This window comes from Phocoena phocoena, chromosome 11 (assembly GCF_963924675.1).
Source record: "Phocoena phocoena chromosome 11, mPhoPho1.1, whole genome shotgun sequence".
Taxonomy (NCBI): Eukaryota; Metazoa; Chordata; class Mammalia; order Artiodactyla; family Phocoenidae; genus Phocoena; species Phocoena phocoena.
In genome coordinates, this window is record NC_089229.1 from 78,048,751 (window position 1) to 78,070,549 (window position 21,799).

Below are 21,799 nucleotides of genomic sequence, written 5' to 3' on the forward strand. Positions count from 1 at the left end.
AGAACTGCTTTTGCTGAATCCCATAGGTTTCGGATTGTCGTGTTTTCATTGTCATTTGTCTCTAGGTATTTTTTGATTTCCTGTTTAATTTCTTCAGTGATCTCTTAGTTATTTAATAGCATATTGTTTAGCCTCCATGTGTTTATGTTTTTTACATTTTTGTCCCTGTAATTCATTTCTAATCTCATAGCATTGTGGTCAGAAATGATGCTTGATATGATTTCAATTTTCTTAAGTGTACTGAGGCTTGATTTGTGACCCAAGATGTGATCTATCCTGGAGAATGTTCCATGCGCACTTGAGAAGTGTAATCTGCTGTTTTGGGATGGAATGTCCTATAAATATCAATTAAATCTATCTGGTCTATTGTGTCATTTAAAGCTTCTGTTTCCTTATTTATTTTCATTTTGGATGATCTGTCCATTGGTGTCAGTGAGGTGTTAAAGTCCCCCACTATTATTGTGTTACTGTCGATTTCCTCTTTCATAGCTGTTAACATTTGCCTTATGTATTGATGTGCTCCTATGTTGGGTGCATATATATTTATAATTGTTATATCTTCTTCTCAGATTGATCCCTCGATCATTATGTAGTGTCCTTCCTTGTCTCTTGTAACATTCTTTATTTTAAAGTCTATTTTATCTGATATGAGTATTGCTACTCCAGCTTTGTTTTGATTTCCATTTGCATGGAATATCTTTTTCCATCCCCTCACTTTCAGTCTGTATGTGTCCCTAGGTCTGAAGTGGGTCTCTTGTAGACAGCATATATATGGGTCTTGTTTTTTGTTTGTTTGTTTGTTTTGGTTTTTTGTGGTACATGGGCCTCTCACTGCTGTGGCCTCTCCTGCTGCGGAGCACAGGCGCTGGATGCACAGGCTCAGCAGCCATGGCTCACGGGCCCAGCCACTCCGCAGCATGTGGGATCCTCCTGGACCGGGGCACAAACCCATGTCCCCTGCATCAGCAGGCAGACTCTCAACCACTGTGCCACCAGGGAAGCCCCATTGGTCTTGTTTCTGTATCCATTCAGCGAGCCTGTGTCTTTTGGTTGGAGCATTTAATCCATTCACGTTTAAGGTAATTATCGATATGTATGTTCCTATTACCATTTTCTTAATTATTATGGGTTTGTTTTTGTAGGTCCCTTTCTTCTCTTGTGTTTCCCACTTAGAGAAGTTCCTTTAGCATTTGTTGTAGAGCTGGTTTGGTGGTGCTGAATTCTCTTAGTTTTTGCTTGTCTGTAAAGCTTTTGATTTCTCCATCCAATCTGAATGAGATCCTGCCAGGTAGAGTAATATTGGTTGTAGGTTCTTCCCTTTCATGACTTTAAATATATCGTGCCCCTCCCTTCTGGCTTGTAGAGTTTCTGCTGAGAAATCAGCTGTTAACCTTATGAGAGTTCCCTTGTTTGTTATTTGTCATTTTTCCCTTGCTGCTTTCAATAATTTTTCTTTGTCTTTAATTTTTGTCAACTTGATTACTACATGTCTCAGCATTTTTCTCCTTGGGTTTATCCTGTATGGGACTCTCTGCACGTCCTGGACTTGGGTGGCTATTTCCTTTCCCATGTTAGGGAAGTTTTCGACTATAATCTCTTCAAATATTTTCTCGGGTCCTTTCTCTCTTGCTTCTCCTTCTGGGACCTCTATAATGCAAATGTTGTGGTTTTTAATGTTGTCCCAGAAGTCTCTTAGGCTATCTTCATTTCTTTTCATTCTTTTTTCTTTATTCTGTTCCACAGCAGTGAATTCCACCATTCTGTCTTCCAGGTCACTTATCCGTTCTTCTGCCTCAGTTATTCTGCTATTGATTCCTTCTAGTGTATTTTTTTATTTCAGTTATTATATTGTTCATTTCTGTTTGTTTGTTCTTTAATTCTTCTAGTTGTTTGTTAAACATTTCTTGCGTCTTCTCAATCTTTGCCTCCATTCTTTTTCCAAGGTCCTGGATCATCTTCACTATCATTATTCTGAATTCTTTTTCTGGAAGGTTGCCTATCATCACTTCATTTAGTTTTTTTCTGGGGTTTTATCTTGTTCCTTCATCTGGTACATAGCCCTCTGCCTTTTCATCTTGTCTGTCTTTCTGTGCATGTGGTTTTTGTTCCACAGGCTGCAGGATTGTAGTTCTTTGTGCTTCAGCTGAGCCTTTAGTTTTATTTAAGGTGACCACTCTTAAAATCATGACTCAGTGGTGAGCATGCCCTTTGATGCAAAACAACAGGCAAAATATTAAAAATATACCTCACGGCTCTGACATTTAATGGGATACATGTTATTCAGACCAAAAAAAAAGTATTTGAGAAATAAGTAACTCTCTTCAAACATTTGAAGATCTTTTATAAGGCAGAAGAAAAAGAAAGGCTTTCTAACGATTAAAATTATCTCCTGGTAAAATATATGTCCTTAAAGAGATACTGAACACCAGTCTCTGCAAGAATTTAAGCATGGGCTGAATAATCAGATCAGATTTTGTGAGAGATATAAGGTGTTTCAGAAACTACTCTAAGATTCTGTGATTATAAAAAAAATTTTCTTACAAACTCCACTTATAGTGAAAAAGGCCGAAGAGCACCATTTTCTTGCAGATCGAGGCCAGTGGGAAATCATGCACTGTAATAGAAATCACCTGGACTCCTGGCAGGCACCTTCAGCCTTTTTAAGTCCAGAGGTTAGCTCTGCAAGGAAATTACACATTTCAGTTTCCTCCACTTTAGAATCATCAACTTAGAAAAATAATAGAAATAAAGGGGACACCTGTGAACTAGAAGTGACTGTTCATTTTATTAACCATTTAAATTTCCACATATGAAGCAAATGGTTTCCACAATCTGTAGTGTTAAAGATGGGTTCTCGTTTCCCAGCCTGAAGATATTTCTTATGTATTTAGAGCTATAAAGTGGCCGTGGAACTAAATCCAGATCAAGCACAGGCCTGGATGAACATGGGTGGAATCCAGCACATCAAGGTAAGAAAATAATTCACTTCCATGTGAACCAGGTTTTCCCTTTGTATTTTCTCTTTCTTCTCTTTTAAAAGATTGAGAAACTATTGTTAATTTCCTCTTTGAATTAATTGAATACTGAAAACATAGGTGTTCAGAAATGTAATTAGACAGTTTTATGTTCACTTTGTATTATCTCGATATTGAATGTCATGAATCCATTTTAAAAATAAATATATAAATTAGATTTCATAATTTTGTTTATTATAAAGAAAATCATATGTACTTAAGTATCATCACAGAGCAGAGAAAATCTGCTATATGAAGTAAAATTCTGTTGGCGCTATGCTGATGTAGCTTATTTTCCTGTGGCTTAACTCATTGTCAAGATAAAGTATTACTATTTCCTATACTTAATGTATCTTTTATTCCCTAACCTACTGAAAAACAAGGCTGTTTGTTTGTTCTCAAAAGAAAAAGCTACCTTTGAGTGAATAATTGAAAATTACCCTTGGAAGACTATTGTCTATAATGAAATCAAAGATTCACTGGCATTCATTCATTCATCCAATTCATTTGACAAGCATTTATAGAGAATATCCTATGTGCCAGGTACTCTTCTAGGTACCAGCAATACAGCAATTAACACATAAGACAAAAATTTCTATCGTCAGGCTTCCCTGGTGGCGCAGTGGTTGAGAGTCCACCTGCCGATGCAGGGGACACGGGTTCGTGCCCTGGTCTGGGAAGATCCTACATGCCGCGGAGTGGCTGGGCCCATGAGCCATGGCCACTGAGCCTGTGTGTCCGGAGCCTGTGCTCCGTAACGGGAGAGGCCACAACAGTGAGAGGCCCAGGTATCGCCAAAAAAAAAAAAAAAAAAGTGAAAAAAATTTCTATCGTCATGGAGCTAACATTCTAGTTAGGGGGAAATAGGCAATAAGTAAATAAACACATACATACATACATAGAATATATCAGATGGTTATAAGTGCTATGGAGAATAAAAGAATGAAAGAAGATAGGGAGTGCTGAGGGTAAGAACTGAAATTTTAAACTGAGGTGGTTAGGGAAGGCCTCAGTTAAAAAGTGATGTCTGAGTAGAGATCTGAAGGGAGCAAGCCACTTGGCAAAATAGGGAAAGTGCATGTGCAAAGGCCCTGAGGTGTGAGTGTGCCAGTGTATTTGAAGACTAGGGAGAAGGCAAGTGAGAGGAAATGATACAAGCTGGGTCAGAGAGGTCACAGGGCCAGATGATGCAGGGCCTTGAAAGGAATTGTAAAGTCTTCAGCTTTCATGCCAAACAAGTTGGGGTCCTTGGAGGACTTTGAGCAGAGAAATGCCATGGTCTGACATGTTTTGAAAGGATCACTCTAGTTTAGCTAACTTATTTTCAGGCTTCTATCAGTCTTTACCCTTACAAAATAGCGAGGTAGTGGTTAGAATTTAAACAAAGGCTAAATAGGGTTTACGATTAAGTGGGAACTGCTCACTCTCAGAAACACAGTAAAACAAAAAGGTGATCCATGACTATACAGATGGGAGGGGATAATGGGATAGTTACTCTGCAACTATTAGCCTTGATCTAATAGAGGAACATTGATGGCGAATCCAGTCATGACATCTATCAGAGCCCAATAAACCAATCTCTGACCTTAATGACATTCTAGGGTGTCCAGCAGTATCTAGTTGGGAAACATAGAATGAACTTACTTTTAAAAACAGTAACATAATAATTTTAAATATTTAAATAATATATTAAATAGTTGCACTTTCCGATAATACACTTCATATGTTTTTAGATGGAGTGCACCTGCATTTAAAGAAATGGGTTCAATTGTTAATTAGATAAAGTACAATAAATGCACTCAAGAGTGTTCATTAAGTCTGGAAATAAAGAGAAAATAGTACATTTATTGAACTCTTTCAGATTAACAAGTGAACCCATTGCTTTAAATTTAGAGATGCTTCCCCTGCAAAGGTATCTGGAGATTGAAGAAGGATCTACTGAGTGTATTATTTCAAAATATAACGAACACACTGATTAAAAATTAGTTTATCTTTTTTCATCTTTGCAGCCATGATGTATTAGGTTGAACGATATAAAATTGCCATGTTTGTAATTTTAAAATGTTTAAATTTAAATGTAAATTCATATGATGCAATCCAATACAAATATATAGACCAGGCACATGGCTTGGTTGTAGTCATTTTGATGTCACCGTTAAGATGCTGGATTATCATTATGATGCCTTCAAGAACAACCATTAACTTTCTATGACCTTTGCATTGCCAGGAAGTGCATGCATCAAGCAGTGTTATCCCATTCCTGGGCCACACTGAGCCTGAGCCTGGGTGAAGTTTAGGAAGGACTGAGGGCTGTGCAAGGCTGAGAGTTGGAATAAGGCTTTGCAAGGAGATGACACAAAGAGAGAGAAAAAGAGACTTGACTCTTGCTCATACTACTTGGAAATAAAAGATGATATTTTTCACGAAGTTTTATGTAAAATGAAATGGATGGACCAAAAAAGTTACAATACCTTCTTTTTTTTTTTTTTTTTGTGGTACGCGGGCCTCTCACTGTTGTGGCCTCTCCCGTTGTGGAGCACAGGCTCCGGACGCAAAGGCTCAGTGGCCATGGCTCATGGGCCCAGCTGCTCCGCGGCATGTGGGATCTTCCCGGACCGGGGCACAAACCCATGTCCCCTGCATTGGCAGGCGGACTCTCAACCACTGCGCCACCAGGGAAACCCCTATAATACATTCTTTATAATCAAAGAGTTGCATCACCTGGGCCATATCACAAAGTACTATTTTCAATCCTGCCTTATGACATTAATGCATTTTCTAGAATGGAACTGGCCAATAGAACTTTCTGAGATGACGGAAATGTTCTATGTCTGTACTGTCCAAGGTAGTAGCCACTAGCCCCACATGGCTAATGAGCACTTGAAATGTGCCACTGAGAAACTGAATTCTTAATTCATCTTAATTAACTTACACTTAAATAGCTGCATATGACTAGTGGCTATCATAGTAACTAGCACATTTCTAGAAATTGGATAATTCAAATTCCCTATCTAGCATCTGGAAATTGAGGACATTGAATTAAGGGCTATAACTTGTTTTAAAAATTAAGGCTTCCAGGGCTTCCCTGGTGGCGCAGTGTTGAGAATCCGCCTGCCAATGCAGGGGACACAGTTTCGATCCCTGGTCTGGGGAGATCACACATGCTGTGGAGCAACTAAGCCCGTGCACCACAACTACTGAGCCTGTGCTCTAGAGCCCGTGAGCCACAACTACTGAAGCCCACGTGCCTAGAGCCTGTGCTCCACAACGAGAGAAGCCACTGCAATGAGAAGCCCGCGCACCGCAACGAAGAGTAGCCCCCACTGGCCGCAACTAGAGAAAGCCCACGCGCAGCAAGGAAGACCCAACTCAGCCAAAAATAAACAAATAAAATAAATAAATTTATTTTTTTTAAATTAAGGCTTCCAGGGCTTCCCTGGTGGCACAGTGGTTGAGAGTCCGCCTGCCGACGCAGGGGACACGGGTTCGTGCCCCGGTCCGGGAGGATCCCACATGCCGCGTAGCGGTTGGGCCCGTGATACATGGCCCCTGAGCCTGCGCGTCCGGAGCCTGTGCTCTGCAACGGGAGAGGCTGCGACAGTGAGAGGCCCGCGTGCCGCAAAAAAAAAAAAATTAAGGCTTCCAGTTGCATCAAGAAAAGAGCAACTTGAGGGAGAAAATAACTCTATGATAGATCTTTTTGTGAAAGGACAGAGAAAGCTGGTGATCAGAGGAGATGCCTGGCACCAGGCTAAGGCCTAACTTCAGAGAAACCTCTTGGGAAACCGATTTCAAAATCAACTGCAGTAGGAACACAGTTTTGAGAGCAATCTAAGAGCCACAGATGTTCAGTTATCTGCACCTATGTACTAAGCTTAATAAACATCAGGAGACACTCTGAAGATAAATACTTGAATTGAAAACAATAGTAATGTAGCTAAATCCAGGTTCTCATTTGTTCAGAATTCTGTTCAGCCTCTTATCGGAATCAGTGTTAATAATCAGAAATATTTTCATTTGTGCACATGCCAGCTCCTGGATTCCCAATGTGCAGTTATCTGTTCTGTCATTTTTACTCTCCTTTTCACCGGTATGACAAGTGAATACCATAAGAAATAGGCTGCGTTTACTCATTTACACGTAAATAGTCATTTAATAATAACAACAATGACAGCATCGGATTGAGTGCTCATTATATGTCAGGCAGGGTCTGAGGTCTTGACACTTGTTCATTCACTTGGGAGGTAGTTAAGCATTCAACAAATATAGGTCGCTATTGCTACATTAGTACTTTCACTCCAAGAGGTACCACTTTAAATTGTGGTGGAAATTTAGAGAGTAACTAGTTTTCATCCACATGGAGCTGTAACTGAGAATAAAGCACAGCAGACGCTTGTTTTTTGGAATGGAGAGATCTCTACCGATCTTGGTTCTGAGACTTAGCAGCACACAGATATGAAAGGGGGTTGACCATACGGAAGGAATACATTTAGTGGCAGAAAAGAGGCTGGAAAAAAGTTAGTAATTCTGACTAGTTTGTCAGGGACCTTCTTGGACCAGGCACGCATGGTTGTCAGTTAGGGAAGCATTGAACAAACCAGATGGGGGCCAACAGAGGGGTCTTTAGCAGGTCCAGAGTGACATACCTTCCCCCCCGCCTTTAGAGTATCCAGCAGACATATTGTCACACACCTTGAGTATGGGACAAATTTGACTCCATATTATTTATTATCAGTTCTTTTTATTTTATAAAAACTTAGATTTGCATTAAAGCCTGTATTAGGCAAAAGTTGCTTTTATGTTTTAAGGTGAAGATTAAAATACTTCCTACCACTAAATAGCTGTAGTGGACTCCTGAACTATTTACTTTTTAATCATTACTCTTGAAATTTCAAAAACATCTCTCTCTCTCTCTTTCTCTCTTTCATACACACACACATACACACACACACACACACACACACACACACACACACCCCTCTCCCCCAACCCAACCTTCTTTCTGTCCCCTTCCCTCTCAATATGAATTTCCAGTGCATTGGCTCCACTTGATTACAAAGGAACAGTGCTAACCCTATGAGAATGCTATGAAATTATAGCTTCATACCCTGTATTAGTAGAATTGGAAATCTGTTTTGCTGCCATTTAACCTTATCCTTCACATTCTCCATCTGGTCTGGTACTTAAATGGATTCTCAAAGGCACCAACAGATAAGGATAAAATTACACATGCAGACAGGGTCTCCTTATGAAGATGTTAATGTTAAAATGGACGAGAAGGTCTGTTTTTTATCTGATGGATCAGAATATAATTATTCTCTTTCTTTTTCTCAACAGGGAAACTACGTGTCTGCAAGAGCTTATTATGAGAGAGCCTTACAGCTGGTTCCAGACAGCAAACTGCTGCAGGAAAATCTTGCCAAATTGGATCGTCTAGAAAAAAGATTACAAGAAGTTCGAGAAAAGGATCAAATGTAGCAGCATTTGACCAAGTTTCCAAGGGACAGTACTGGTGCCTTTGGAAGAGGAAGAACTGACAGACGGAAGCCTTGCTTACACATCAGTTGGGGCACAACTGATGAAGTTTTCCTCTTACTCGAGTTCAGGGTGGCACATTTTGGGACATTTGCTGGTAACCCTGCGCTGGGGACTTGCATTTCCATGAAAGAAGACAAAAAGAGCAAAGCAGGGGCTAGAAGGCCTGAAGGAAGGAAAACAGCAGCTACACATTTTACAGACATTTGTTTGCTTTAATTCCAGATTTCCTTTCATATGTTTGTCTGCTTTTCCAACCTGGAAATCTATTCCATTTCTTAGTGTAGATATTTGTGTCTCAGAAACAGAGGCTTGAAATGCTATGGATGCATGGCATCTCTTCTTTAGGAGAGGAGATATTTCAGAAAGGGTAAATCCTCTGGGATAAACCATTTGAGAAATTCTACCAAGAGGTAGCTCATTTAATTCTCCAGAACTAGAAATGAGTATCTAACAGTTTTTGTAAAACCTTAGGGAATATATGGGGAAAGGGGCTATTGTAAGATAAAGCTAAGTAAGGTTTGTCTAATACCCTTCTGAGGCTAGTGCTAGAGCCCTATTGAGAAGTAAATTAAATTCTACTCTGATACAAGCTGTTTTCCCATTGCCTAATATGTCAAAAAGGAAGCTTCTGGAATTGTGTATGAGTATTCTTATTCCTAGGGAAAAATCTTCATGGAAATGTTTTAAATTAATTTTATTACAAGTATTACTAGAGTAGTGGTTCTGCTCTAAGATTTCATAAGTGCTTTTAAAACTCATAAATGTTTCTGCCTCCAAATATATTGTTATTTTGGTGGAGAAAAAAATAGTATATTCTACATGAGAAATATTAAAGATATTAATTGAGAGAAATGTTCTACTTTATTATCTTAACACTCAGACGTTCTGAGATTATTTTTTGAAAATATATTTAACCACTGAGGAATCTTTATGGTAGATTACAGAAATCTTCATAGACTCTAAATAGATGGACAGCTCTATTGATTTGTCTTCCTAGGCTTAATGAGAATTCTGTGCTTAGAACATGAATGATAGAACCTGCAGTTCCTGGTTCTGTATTTGTAATTTTGGAGATTTCATGGAGAATGCTCAAAAAATCTAGGAAAAAAAGTCTAAATTCATAACTTTAAAATATATATTTATAGGTAAAAGATAGGGATGGCAAAGTTGAATTTACAATTTGTCTTTTAGTGTTATTTATTTCATAACTTATAAAATATTTAATATATACACACTTTTTTCCCTGTACATAGTGGTTTTAATAGCAGTTTTCACAACTGATCATACAAAAATTATAAATCTAAATTATAAGGTAGTTAAGTTTTAACAGGCCCTAAAAAAATTTGTCTTCACTCTTCACTTGCTAAAGCTAAAGAAATTAGGAATCAGCCTTCAGTGTTTGGGAGGTAATATATTTTGAAATTGAAGAAATTGGAATACTGATTCTCATTTGGTTTTCATCATAAACTTAAAAAAAAAAAACAAAAACCCACTCTGGTCAGTGCTGTTCCTGGCTAAGCCAGGTGTCATACACATGTAGGAGCCTGAAGACACGTGTATGTCACACACTCAGGCCAGAGCAAGAAGCCTTCTGCTTCTTTTCAACCCCAGTATCAGAGACCACTGCCTCTCTATGTTGGTATTATTATTTTTTTGTCAAGGTAAATCTAGATAAAGGGAGGAAAAACGTCTTTGGAAAGGGATGATGCCAGGAATATTTTAAATGCAAAGGATTACGGAATTTAAATTAGCAAATTCTGTTTGTGTGTATTCTGTTTGTGTATATCAATAATCCAACAATGTATATATTACCACTCTGATCTTCTGTTTCTAATAGTCTTTTAATGTTATATATCATAAATGTATCCAAAATTTCATTTAAAATATTTTTATTCCCTCCCAAATTATACTTCTGTAGTCCTAAGGTCAAGAAATGTACTAAAGTATTTATTGTAAAATAACTACTCCATCCCCAAAATGAAAAACATGAAGCCCTAGCTAAAAGCAATATCTAGGACTTTAATTACAACTTTTTAGTTTTAGTGTAAAAAAAACTCATACTTAGAAAGTTAATGGAAAAGATAGAGCCCCAAATTTTGAAAAGCAATTACGCCTTACTTGAAGGGCTGCTAAAGATAGGCGAGTACATTTGTTGGAATAATTGAAATGGCTATTACAGCCTAAAAGTTTCTGAGAGAAAATGGTCACTGTCCTTCAGGAGACTTTTCCTGCCTTCTTTTGGGTGCTTTTCTCTCTTCCTCTGTTCTCTGTCTCTCTCTTTCTCTCTCCCCCTCTCTCTCCTGCCCTCTCTCCCTCGCCCCTTCTCTCTCTCCCCCTCCCTTTCTCTGTCTTTCTCACTCTGTCACTCTGTCTCGTTCTTTCTGCACACACTGGCATCTCTTTGAACATTAAAAGTAAGCCTGTTTGTTGGACCAGATATTTCTGTCCTGAGTTAATACTTTCACTTAGATGTGGCCAGTGAAATACTTTTCATAGTTGAGTGGTGCCTATAAGAAAATAAATCACATATTATTTTTCAGAGATATTAAATGTATTTTATAACTATTTTTATTTGTTCTTGTAACATGAAATAATATGTGGAATTCATCCTTATCAAAACGAAAATGGAGTGCCCTGGCTATTCATGGAGATGCATCCAGGTTCCCTTAACAAAAGCATGCTTGGCTGTGAGTTGATAGCCCCTTTCTGAGATGGAATTGCAAAGCCAGCTTCGTGGACGTGCAGTCTCTGTAGACCCTCAGAGTCCTGCACTCAGAAGCACCTTATGTTTGGTTGAATTCTCTGCTTGAAGTTCTCAGTAATTTTTGAATAATTCCATTTTGCACTGGGTCGTGTGTAGGAGGGAAGGTGGCTGAGGACAAGACAGGAGTTGATTCAGTCTAGCTGAACACTTGATCTAATGAGCAGAGTTTCATTTGTGACTGTTACCCTGTGCAGCATTGGCTATTTTGTCTCAGCTACACTTAGAGTTCCTTGTGTACATATATTCCCCTCCTACTGCCAGTCTATCTAACCTGTCCTTCTGTCTGACCAGAACCAGTTCTCCTTGCCTTCAAATTCTCCAATAAGTGGCAGTCCTTTCACATGTCCTTCGACATGGAGCCACGAGAATGGCTTTACAAGTTTATGTTAACCTTAAGAATTATTCAGGATTTTAAAACTGATTCAGATGTTTTCAACCTGTTAACAGCATTCGTAAAACATGGTTCAGTGATGTAACGTAAATGAACTAAACCAAAGATTTAAATACCTTGGAGGAAGAGAAATTTTATTTTAGGGAATCCTGAGATATATCTTTTAGGCCTGTTTATTTTGCAGCCCATCAAAAAACAAAGAGGATTATCAGCGCTTTGATTCCAACTCCCCACAGTACTTCACAGCCCCCAGTGTACGAGTCTGACGTGCCTAACACGTGGTACCTCGGTTTGGTGCAGGGTTTTGCAGTGGTTGTGCAACTGCGTTTCAACAGGACTGAGAAAATCCAAACCTTTCCATACAGGGTTTTGTATCGCCTCTATTAAACATTCCAGGCCTCCCGGATTGAAGAGCCGGGTTCAGCTGATAGCTGAGATCTTGCCCCTCACACACAGGTGCTTTGGCCCTGGTGGATTTGAGGATAACCTGCGTGCACACCTTTAGGAATCCCTGGACCTTGGCCACCCAGGTTATGATTCTAATGTGCAGTGAGGCATTTGACCTTTATATTTACAGAATTCTTGGTTCTCAGGTGGAGAGGGATTGCCTTGCCATTTGCACATACCAGACGAGGCACCCAGTATATAAAACTCATATTGTTTATGACTCATAGAAGGGCCCATGACATAAAGCCGTGTTCTCTATGCCTCCCTCTTTCTTTAGGTTACACATGTCAGCTTTCGTTAATTATTTCTTAATTGTACTCATTAGAATCAGTTTTTTAAAAAAAACAACAAAAAAACTTTTTCTCTGATTTGTGATGGATTTGCACCTTAGATCAATAAATCCAGAGGGTATTAGTAATAACACTCAAAGCAAATGTAGTTATAGGTGTTCTGTTTATTTTAATTTTTTTCCTGGTTTCTGAATCACATTTACTTTGATTAAATTGTATGTTGGTATCTCCCAATAATAGCAAAACTTAACTATCTAAATGGCATCTTTTGGCATTTTAAAAGTAAATACCTGTCAAATCTTGTATTTAGGCTGTAATTGAATAGGATGAAAACTTACAATGCCAAAAACTATGGAGAAATATAACTGTTTATGATTATGATTATTCTTGAAGTTTTCAATGTGAAAAATATGTTGAACAGTTCTTCCAAAAATATCACTTCCTTATTTTTTTTTGGTAGTCATATAACTTAAAGAGAAGAAATAAAATAACTTCAATCAAAGCTAGTGTTTACTGTCAGTAAAATAAAATGTCACAACAGAATCAATATCTATCAATTGGCTCATATAAAAATGTTCCATTTTTATCACCAAGGATCCTTTCCATTAAAACCTTCAGGCCATATGACTTGTAAAATTAGCACCCATCACAATATGCAGTCACTATTAGTTTGTAAGTTTAGATCAGCATTTACCACAAACTGAAAAGAGGCGTCTATGTCCAGAAATCCAGGAGTTTTTTCCCATTCTCAGTGGGGCACGTGGTGCATATTTGTATCACTTTAGACTTTTCCAATGTGCATAACGTCCTTCTGGGGTTGTGTTGCTGGTCCATAGGAGGGGAGACCCAGTCCAAGAACCAGGAGATCTGGATTCTAGTCCTGCTCTGCCACCGAGGTGCCGCCTCACCTGGGACAAGTTACCAAGTGTCTCAGTCATGTTTATTGCCCGTTAAAGGAGTGGTTACTCCTATGGGCCTATCAAGCTCTGTGAGTCCCCTGAATCCAAATGCAAAGCCCTCTGCCTCTGAAGAGATAACTGATAAGTGTCGCCCTTCGTTTTAGAAATTCTTAATCATTGCAGCAAAACACATACACAAACAACCCTAAAAGTGACTGAACTGCCCAAGTGCTTTAATATGGCGGAGGTAACTACTCCTATTTTGCAGTCTGTACATATAAAAATTAGTGATTTTTTTACGTTTCTAAGGAAAAGAGATTTTTAAAAATTTCCTCCAAAGGAACTAAAATATCTGTATTTTAGCCCCATGGCTTGCTTTTACAATGTGGAAATCATATGACTTGCTGTGACTCACCCATCCCTCCTTTTGTCAGAGGAAAATACTTATATCATGTTCTTGATCAGTTGTATATAAATGTACATTTTTGTTACTTTTGCTGTGCCAGTTAGAAATATATCTCCCATAAAGTATTTCTCCCATTTAAGTCTGATTATGTACACTTTGCCTAGATCTTTCCAAAATAAAATTTATGTAAATGTCTATTTTATATAAAATATGATGAAAATAATTATGTTTTGTTTCAATCTCTCAAGTGCTCCGTGATTAGTACCCACTGAAATCCATGTCACCAGTAGGTGCCTGCTTTAAAAATAAAAAAAGAGTATCCTTCTTCCTTTCCCCATTCATTCATTCATTCATTGCATTGTTCTGTGTGGTTTATGTCTGCTCTCTTTTTCATATCCCACAACCACTGTTTCAGTGCTTACCCATTCCAGATCTTTTCCCCTCATCTTACTGAGATGCCTTCACCTCTTTATGGAGTAAATACAAGGTAGAAAACCCTCAATATCCTGCACTCAGTCATCTACAGACTTAACCTGCACCCAATTCTCCCCTCTCTCCTGTTGCTACAATGAAAGAAGAGGGCCCTCGGCCCTGGATAATCACAACTTGTAGAAATTCATTCCATTCTTTAATCTCTTTCTTCTTCTTCCTTAACTTCTTCCTTTTTCTGGCTCTTATCAATTCTGTTCTATTTTAAAAACACAGATACAGGGCTTCCCTGGTGGCGCAGTGGTTGGGAGTCCGCCTGCCGATGCAGGGGACGCGGATTCGTGCCCCGATCCGGGAGGATCCCACGTGCCGCGGAGCGGCTGGGCCAGTGAGCTGTGGCCGCTGAGCCTGCGCGTCCGGAGCCTGTGCTCCGCAACGGGAGGGGCCACAACAGTGAGAGGCCCGCGTACCGGAAAACACACACACACACACACACACACACACACACACAGATACAGGTAGCCACCATCAAGATCACTTGAAAACAATCCTTCCTTTATTCCTTTTCACCTCTGGCTGCTACTGCATCTCTTTATGTCCTTCACAGCCAGACTATTTTGAATAAATTGTCTTCACTCATTCTTTCTACTTGCATCCTTCACATTCTCTCTGCAACCTAGTGAAATCTGTCTCTGCAACAAATACTCAAATCAAGTTGCTGTTTCTAACGTCACTAATAATCACTTTAGTGCTGATTCCTAGGTCTTGTGGGACTTGGGATGAGCGTTCGAGAGTTTAGACCAGTGGTTTAGCGCGAATGGAAAAACATATTTTAAACAAAATATTATTTACCCCATGACTTGCTCATTGTTCATGGGTTAGTGTCCTAACACTTCTAAGTTTACAACTGTGCTTAGAGCTGGGGCCTCCATCAAGAGTCTTGGAAGGCCTCCAATAGCAGATCATTATTTCGCTGCCCTAATGAAGATATATGTTCAAATTCAAGGCAGATTTCCCAATCCAATTTGGGAAAGTCCAGCCCACTCTGCTTGACATCCTTTCCTTTTCTGAAGTTTTCTGGTTTGTTTTGTTTTGTTTTAAATTAAGAGAACCCTTCCATTTGGACCCTTCAAGTTCACCACAAACCCAACATATTTAAACCATCATCTTATTAGCAAATTTAAATCTAAAACTAATGACCTGGCTTTTGTTATGTATGCAATTCGTATTGAATGGCTCTTTTTCTACTTAATGGAAAGGCATTATTTTGTCAAGCCAGAAAGGGATCAACCTCCTGTATAGAAGGACAAGGTCTCACTTGAGGCTCTGAGTTTGAACTCTGGAAACAAAGGGAGCTGTGATGTAACAGGAAATGAGACAGTGCCCAACCCCATGGAGACTCCCAGGTGTGAAACACACCACTGAAGATCCTGCAAAACTGTGTGTGTACCATGTGCACAAGACTGCAAGGGGACAGGGTCTGTAAGCTTCACGAGGTTAGCCATGAACTTGAACATCGTGGGTCCAACGTGCACAGCACATGTTCATTTTTTCTTTCCTTCTGTTTTATTTTGTAACAGCTTTGTAGTGACTTTAATCTGACCCTCTCTTGCTAAGAAGAAAGAGAGGAGTTTGCGTCCCATTGGAGGGTCTGAGCTTTTATTGGAGAGTAGTGTGCCCCTGGGGCCACAGATGGTTATGGTAATAATCGTGAGGTCACTACAGTGAAAGCGAAACTCGGAGATGAGAGTGGTGAGGGCCATGGGTCAGACAGCCACCACCTGGAGAGTTCTTTTACAGCACTCAGATGTAGCAGTGTATTTTCAGAAATGGGCAGCTTACCTTACCAAGTCCCCTCCTGGTGTCCCCTAGACACCCAAGCTTAAAACCCAGGAGTCATCTACTCAGTCAAGCTGCCATCCAAGTTGTGACTATTTTAAATAAATACTTAAAATGGTGCTACTCTCAAGAACGATTCAGTCCAACAGAACTATCTGTTGATGATGGCAGTGTTCCATATCTGTGCTGTCCAATATGGTAGCCACTAGGCACAGGTGGCTATTGAGGACTAGAATGTAGCTAGAGCGACTGAGGAATAAAATTATTTTATTTTAGTTAACATTAATTTTAATAACCGTACATGGCTAACGTCCACTCTGTTGGGCAGTGCAACTTAAGAGCTTTTCCTTGTTGTAAGACTTGGGACATAAAAATCACGGAAACCCCTTTTAGCTTCATAAGACAAGAAGGCTTGAGATGGTGTGTTTCAAGTTTGGGTGCCAATCACATTCTTGAAGCTTTTTGCCAGAAGCTTCCCAATTCACCTGCTCCCTTCTGCCGCTCTCTGACTGTCAGCTGCCTGTCCCTGGACCTGCATTCCCTCCACCTCGACTGTCTCTGTTTTCCTGTCCTTCTGTCTACCACCTGCCTGTCTCCCTAATTTGTTTACCCTCCTACCTCAAGGAGCGTTTATTTCTATTTTATGCAAAAGTGAAATCACTGGGGCTGGGGGACTGGTGTCTAGGTTAGTTAATATATATAAAATGTTCACTTAGCCTTGCCCTCATTTTTTGATAAATTAGAAATCAATTACAAATTCTGGCTTTATTCCTCTCCCAGTCTCAAGCTAACTCGTTACAAATTACTTATTAGAAAATAATTATTGAAAAAATGCTGACATGATAATACTGCTAGTGGATTCATTTTAATACTGTTAAATGCTGGACCCTACAGTTTGCTGCATTCCACTGAAGTTGATGATAACACTGCCACTCAGAAAAGGAACGGGGTAGAAACCTGATCTTTCACATCCACTCCCTTTGAAAACTTGGGAGTGTCACGGTCTTCAACAAGCTTCTTAGAAGCAGGGTGGTACCTTTACATACTCAAGCTTTCACGAGTCCTCCTTTCAGAGGTCAGCCTGCCTGTGTCTTGCATGGGTGCCCAGCTTCCTTGACCCTGGGCTTGGGCCACACTCCCTGGCTGGGAACAGAATTCACCTGCGCTGAGCGTTCTAGGCCACTGATGCCCTTGCTCCCGCATCTGGCCCAGGCTCACCCTCGAGGTCACCTCGCTCCTGTCTCTAAGGGCGGAGGGCGGGGTCGCTATGACACCTGGGCGGCCCGAGAGCTGCCAAGGCTCGGCTGGTCCTGAGGAGGGAAAGCTGTGCGCCCGGCTGCGCGGCAGGTGCGGCCCCTTGGCGCCGCTGGAGGGAGTGAAGAGCGCGTGCGCTTCCGGGAGCACGAACCCTGCGGCCGCGGCGCCTCTCCTCGCCGGGTTTGCACCGCCGGCGTCTGAGGAAGACCGACGGGTCCCCGCGCGCGGGCGCCATGCGGACGCCGCCTGGGGCTGCTTCGCTGCTGCTCTTGGTGCTCGCGGTCCGCCCCTGGCGGAGCAGAGGTGAGCCCGGCGCTGTGCGCCGCCGAGACTGCGGGCGGCTGAGCGCCGGCAAGGGGACTTCATTCCTCCCCAGGGCAGAAAGGAGAACAGCCAGGTGTGCCCAAGAAGGGCCTGGGCCGGATATTCTTCTGCAATCCTTTGGATTCTGGAGTTCAAGTTTTTAGGCACATCTGCTAATCATGCTTGTGCTAAGGATTCTCCTCCAAGGAAAGATAACCAAGTAGAAGTAACTTAAAACCTAATAGCTCTGTTCCGGAGCAGCACATGTTCTCCAGTACCTTTCATTCCACCTAAATTATGTGATGCTCACCCTCCCAGAGAAAGCACCGAATCCATCACCAGAGGGAGAGGCCCTCATGCAGTGCCCAGGTCTTTTTTATTAAGGTAGCTCAGGCTGTAAAGGGCAGAGGGAGTCGCGAGGCAAGTTCTAGTCAATGAGTTGTGTAGTGTCAGGGGTATCTTGAGAAAAGAAAGGGGATAGCCTGCAGCTGAGTGACACCAGAACATCTGAGCCAGGCCAGGAAAATCCGAACGTGGAAATCAGGATAAAGTGAACGCTAACATAAGGTGCTGTGTGTGTGTGTGTGTGTGTTCACACATATGCTCTCCCACACAGGACTGAAGTGCGGAATTCGTGCAGTTGATTTGAAAAGTATGGAAACTATCTTGGAATCGGGGTTCTTCTCTAGAGTTAGTAGATGGGGAAATTCAACAGTTGGTGGACACCTGTGGCAGGTGGGTATGAGAAAGACATTGATTTCTTAATGAGGAAACAGTGAATTATTTCCTTTGTTTCAAATACTACAACTCCAGGTTAACATGTAATTTTTCTCCAGACCCCGCTTGACCTCACTGTCAAAGAGTTTATTTCATAGGAAATCTCTTCCTAACCAATTTATATCAGTGTCTTAATGTGACATCGTATTAGAAGAGTTGATTTCAAATGTTTCTGAAGGAGATGACATCTGTGTGGAGATGTATATTAGTTGTGTTCATAACGTTTTTCTTGGGCAGGTCTCCCTGAAATTAGGTAGGCACCACTTCTGTGGAGGAAGCTCAATTCAAGATGATCTGGTGGTTACAGCAGCACACTGCCTGGCTAGCCTCGATGAGTAAGTTGTGGATTTCCATTACTTATCAAACCTTGATCCATGGCAATAGGATTGGGAGATTCGACACCCTAAATACCATACAAGGTTCAGTCTTAGTCCCTTTCTTAATTTTTCCCTCTGGTCCACCTACCCACTGACCTTCCTGATTCCCAGAAACTTGTGTATATCCCAAGATTTCTTGTGCTTCCTACCCTACTAATCAGAGACCCCAAAGATCCCAGACATCATCTATGATCTGTGGAGTTAGTGGTGGGGTAGGGGTGATGGTTACTTATTTTAATAAAGTATTAACATCAAATGTTGAACAGATGCACTAATGTTCTAATAATCTGAGTTTCAGTAATTAGGAGGGGAAAATACTGTGGAAATAACAGATACTTGACTAGATTAAAAGAGGGTACTAGTAAAAGGAGAAGAAGGACAGTTCTAGGAACAACCTATCTTGCTTAAAATGGTAGAGCATATATAGACTGGTTTATGTACAAAAGAAGACACAAATATTTTATGCAGAAAGACAATTGACGCTAGGGGAAAGGGTTCACAGAATGTAAACACTCTGTGATTGAAAACCATGACTTTTTATAGCTACCTATAATTTACAGGGAATTATAACAATTGATAATAATCACTAATAAAGATACATCTTCTTTTAAGACTTAGAAATGCTTAAAGGTACATTAATCACTTTCATTTAATTATATGAAACCAAGACTGTCTTTCCTGGGGGAGACAGCTAGACTTATTGAAAGATTTTTGTTTGGTTTTAGGAAGCAAATTAAGCATCTGACTGTGACTGCTGGGGAGTATAACCTCTTTCAGAAGGATAAGGAGGAACAGAAAATTCCTGTCTCAGAAATTATTATCCATCCTAAATACAACAGACTTGGATGTGTGAGTTTTGATATTGCACGGCTATATCTAAAACACAAAGCCAACTTTGGTAAGTAGGGAGTGTTGGAGTACAAAAAAAATATAATGGAGGGCTTCCCTGGTGGCACAGTGGTTGAGAGTCTGCCTGCCGATGCGGGGGGCGTGGGTTCGTGCCCCGGTCTGGGAGGATCCCGCGTGCCGCAGAGCGGCAGGGCCAGTGAGCCATGGGCGCTGGGCCTGCACGTCCGGAGCCTGTGCTCCGCAACGGGAGAGGCCACAACAGCGAGAGGCCGGCGTAAGGTTAACAAGCGCTGAACAAAGGTTAATGGTAACAATATTTTAAAGTGGCAATGAAATCAGGCAATAACCATCAATTCCACAGTCAAATGAATATCAGAATGTGACAAGTAATTTATTTAAATAACACCTCCTTAATATCATCTTTCTAAGCTTCTCATTGCCTAGTTGCCTGTTCTAGCTTCCAACAATTAAAATGTGACACAGGAGTCTGAAATTTCTGAATGAATGCTGGAGACTTGCCATGTCATTGCTAAAATTTGTGTACTTTTACTTTAATATCATTATACAAAGGTATTTTATTATAACCCAGGAAGTTAGAGATGGGAAAACACCATATTAGTTTCATACACTATAACTTGACAGCTTCACTATGACTCATGATTTGAGAAAATTGGATAATTGTTAAATCTGAAGAACTCAGGTAAAGAATATTATGAATACTCTTCAGCCATATAAAAGAATGAAATCTTGCCATTTGTGACAACGTGGATAGGAACTTGAGGGCATTATCCTGAATGAAATAAAGAAAGGCAAACACTGTGTGATCTCACCTATATGTGGACTTAAAAAAAAAAAAAAAAAAAAGCTGATAGATACAGAGAACACATTGGTGGTTGCCAGAGGTGGTGAGTGGGCAAAATGGGTGAAGGGAGTCAAAAGTTATAACTTCCAGTTATAAAATAAGTCCTGGAGATAAAAATGTACAGTATGATGACTATAGTTAATGATACTATGTTACATAGTTGAAAGTTGTTAAGAGAGTAGATCTTAAAAGTCCTCATCACAAGGAAAAAAATTTTTGTACCTATGTATGGTGATGGATGTTAACTATACTCACTGTTTCACAGTACGTATAAATAACAAATCATGTCATAAACCTGAAACTAATATAATGTTATGTCAATTATACCTCAGTAAAAAGTATTGTAAAGAATATCAGATGGTTAATTAATAAAATTATTATATATTTTTAAAATTATGATTTAGAAATTTTCCTAACAAAGTCTGCAAATACAAAGTATAGGTCATGGCACCTGCAAACAAATGCATTTCCATAAATACGAATTATATAATATAAATTATATAGCTTCAAGCTGAGTCTGTACAATATGTCTTGAAATGTCCATGGCTGAGCAAAATAATCAGCTTTTTTTCCTATGTTTTGGAAGATTGTAAACCTCAGGGAACAGTATTATTTGGAGAAAATGGGAAGATTCGTTATCCCCATTCGAAAGAGAGCAACTATTCTCATAATCGGTACGTAACCCTGGTAGAAATGATCCCTGGGTTTTTCCCCCAAATCATGCCATTTTAAGGGGCCATGTTTTGGCAATTTTATCTGGTATCTCAATTACTTTTATTTGATTAACATAAAACCCTAAATATTTTATCTGGTATTGGATGACAAATATTTGCTAATTGGTATTTCTGATACCTGTTAGTATGAATCATCAACATTAAGACTGGAGCTTACGAGGGGAATTTCCTTGCAGTCCAGTGGTTAGGACTCCAGGCTTCTACTGCAGGGGCCCCAGGTTCGATCCCTGGTTTAGGAACTAAGATCCCACAAGCTACGGGGCACAGCCAAAGGAAAAAAATAAATAAATAAACAAACAAACACTGGAACTTAACCTGAATTGATGTATTCAAATATCTAACATTAACAGCAGCTGGTAGTGAGATTGTTTTGGGAATCTAATGGTTAATTCTGTCCCACTTATTTCTGTGATAATTGTAATACTTTGTTCAGTGTTGCCTAGAAGAGGGAAAATAGTTCATGATCTATAAGCTTCAGTATCTTAAAAAATTTTTTACCTACCTTATCCTCTATATGCCTAAGAATATCTTTAAGCTTCAAAAATTAATTTTGCAAATATCTCACTTTCTTAAGTGTTCTACATTCATTTTTAAAATCGCATTGAGCATTGAAAGGTGTTCAA

The 21,799-nt window shown here is 39.9% G+C and overlaps 2 protein-coding genes across 2 annotated transcripts in view; both read left to right on the forward strand.

Annotated features, from left to right (window-relative positions):
- Positions 1 to 9,741, forward strand: part of TMTC1 (transmembrane O-mannosyltransferase targeting cadherins 1) — a 260,082-nt gene extending 250,341 nt beyond the window's left edge. Inside the window, exons 19-20 of the mRNA XM_065887047.1 lie at positions 2,892 to 2,969; positions 8,352 to 9,741. Of these exons, the coding sequence (XP_065743119.1) occupies positions 2,892 to 2,969; positions 8,352 to 8,492 (219 nt within the window). The 3' untranslated portion in view covers positions 8,493 to 9,741. The remainder of the gene's footprint in view (positions 1 to 2,891; positions 2,970 to 8,351) is intronic.
- Positions 9,742 to 18,177: 8,436 nt separating this feature from the next.
- OVCH1 (ovochymase 1) overlaps positions 18,178 to 21,799 on the forward strand; it is a 60,965-nt gene continuing 57,343 nt past the window's right edge. Inside the window, exons 1-4 of the mRNA XM_065888191.1 lie at positions 18,178 to 18,312; positions 18,592 to 18,689; positions 19,457 to 19,629; positions 21,029 to 21,116. Of these exons, the coding sequence (XP_065744263.1) occupies positions 18,178 to 18,312; positions 18,592 to 18,689; positions 19,457 to 19,629; positions 21,029 to 21,116 (494 nt within the window). The remainder of the gene's footprint in view (positions 18,313 to 18,591; positions 18,690 to 19,456; positions 19,630 to 21,028; positions 21,117 to 21,799) is intronic.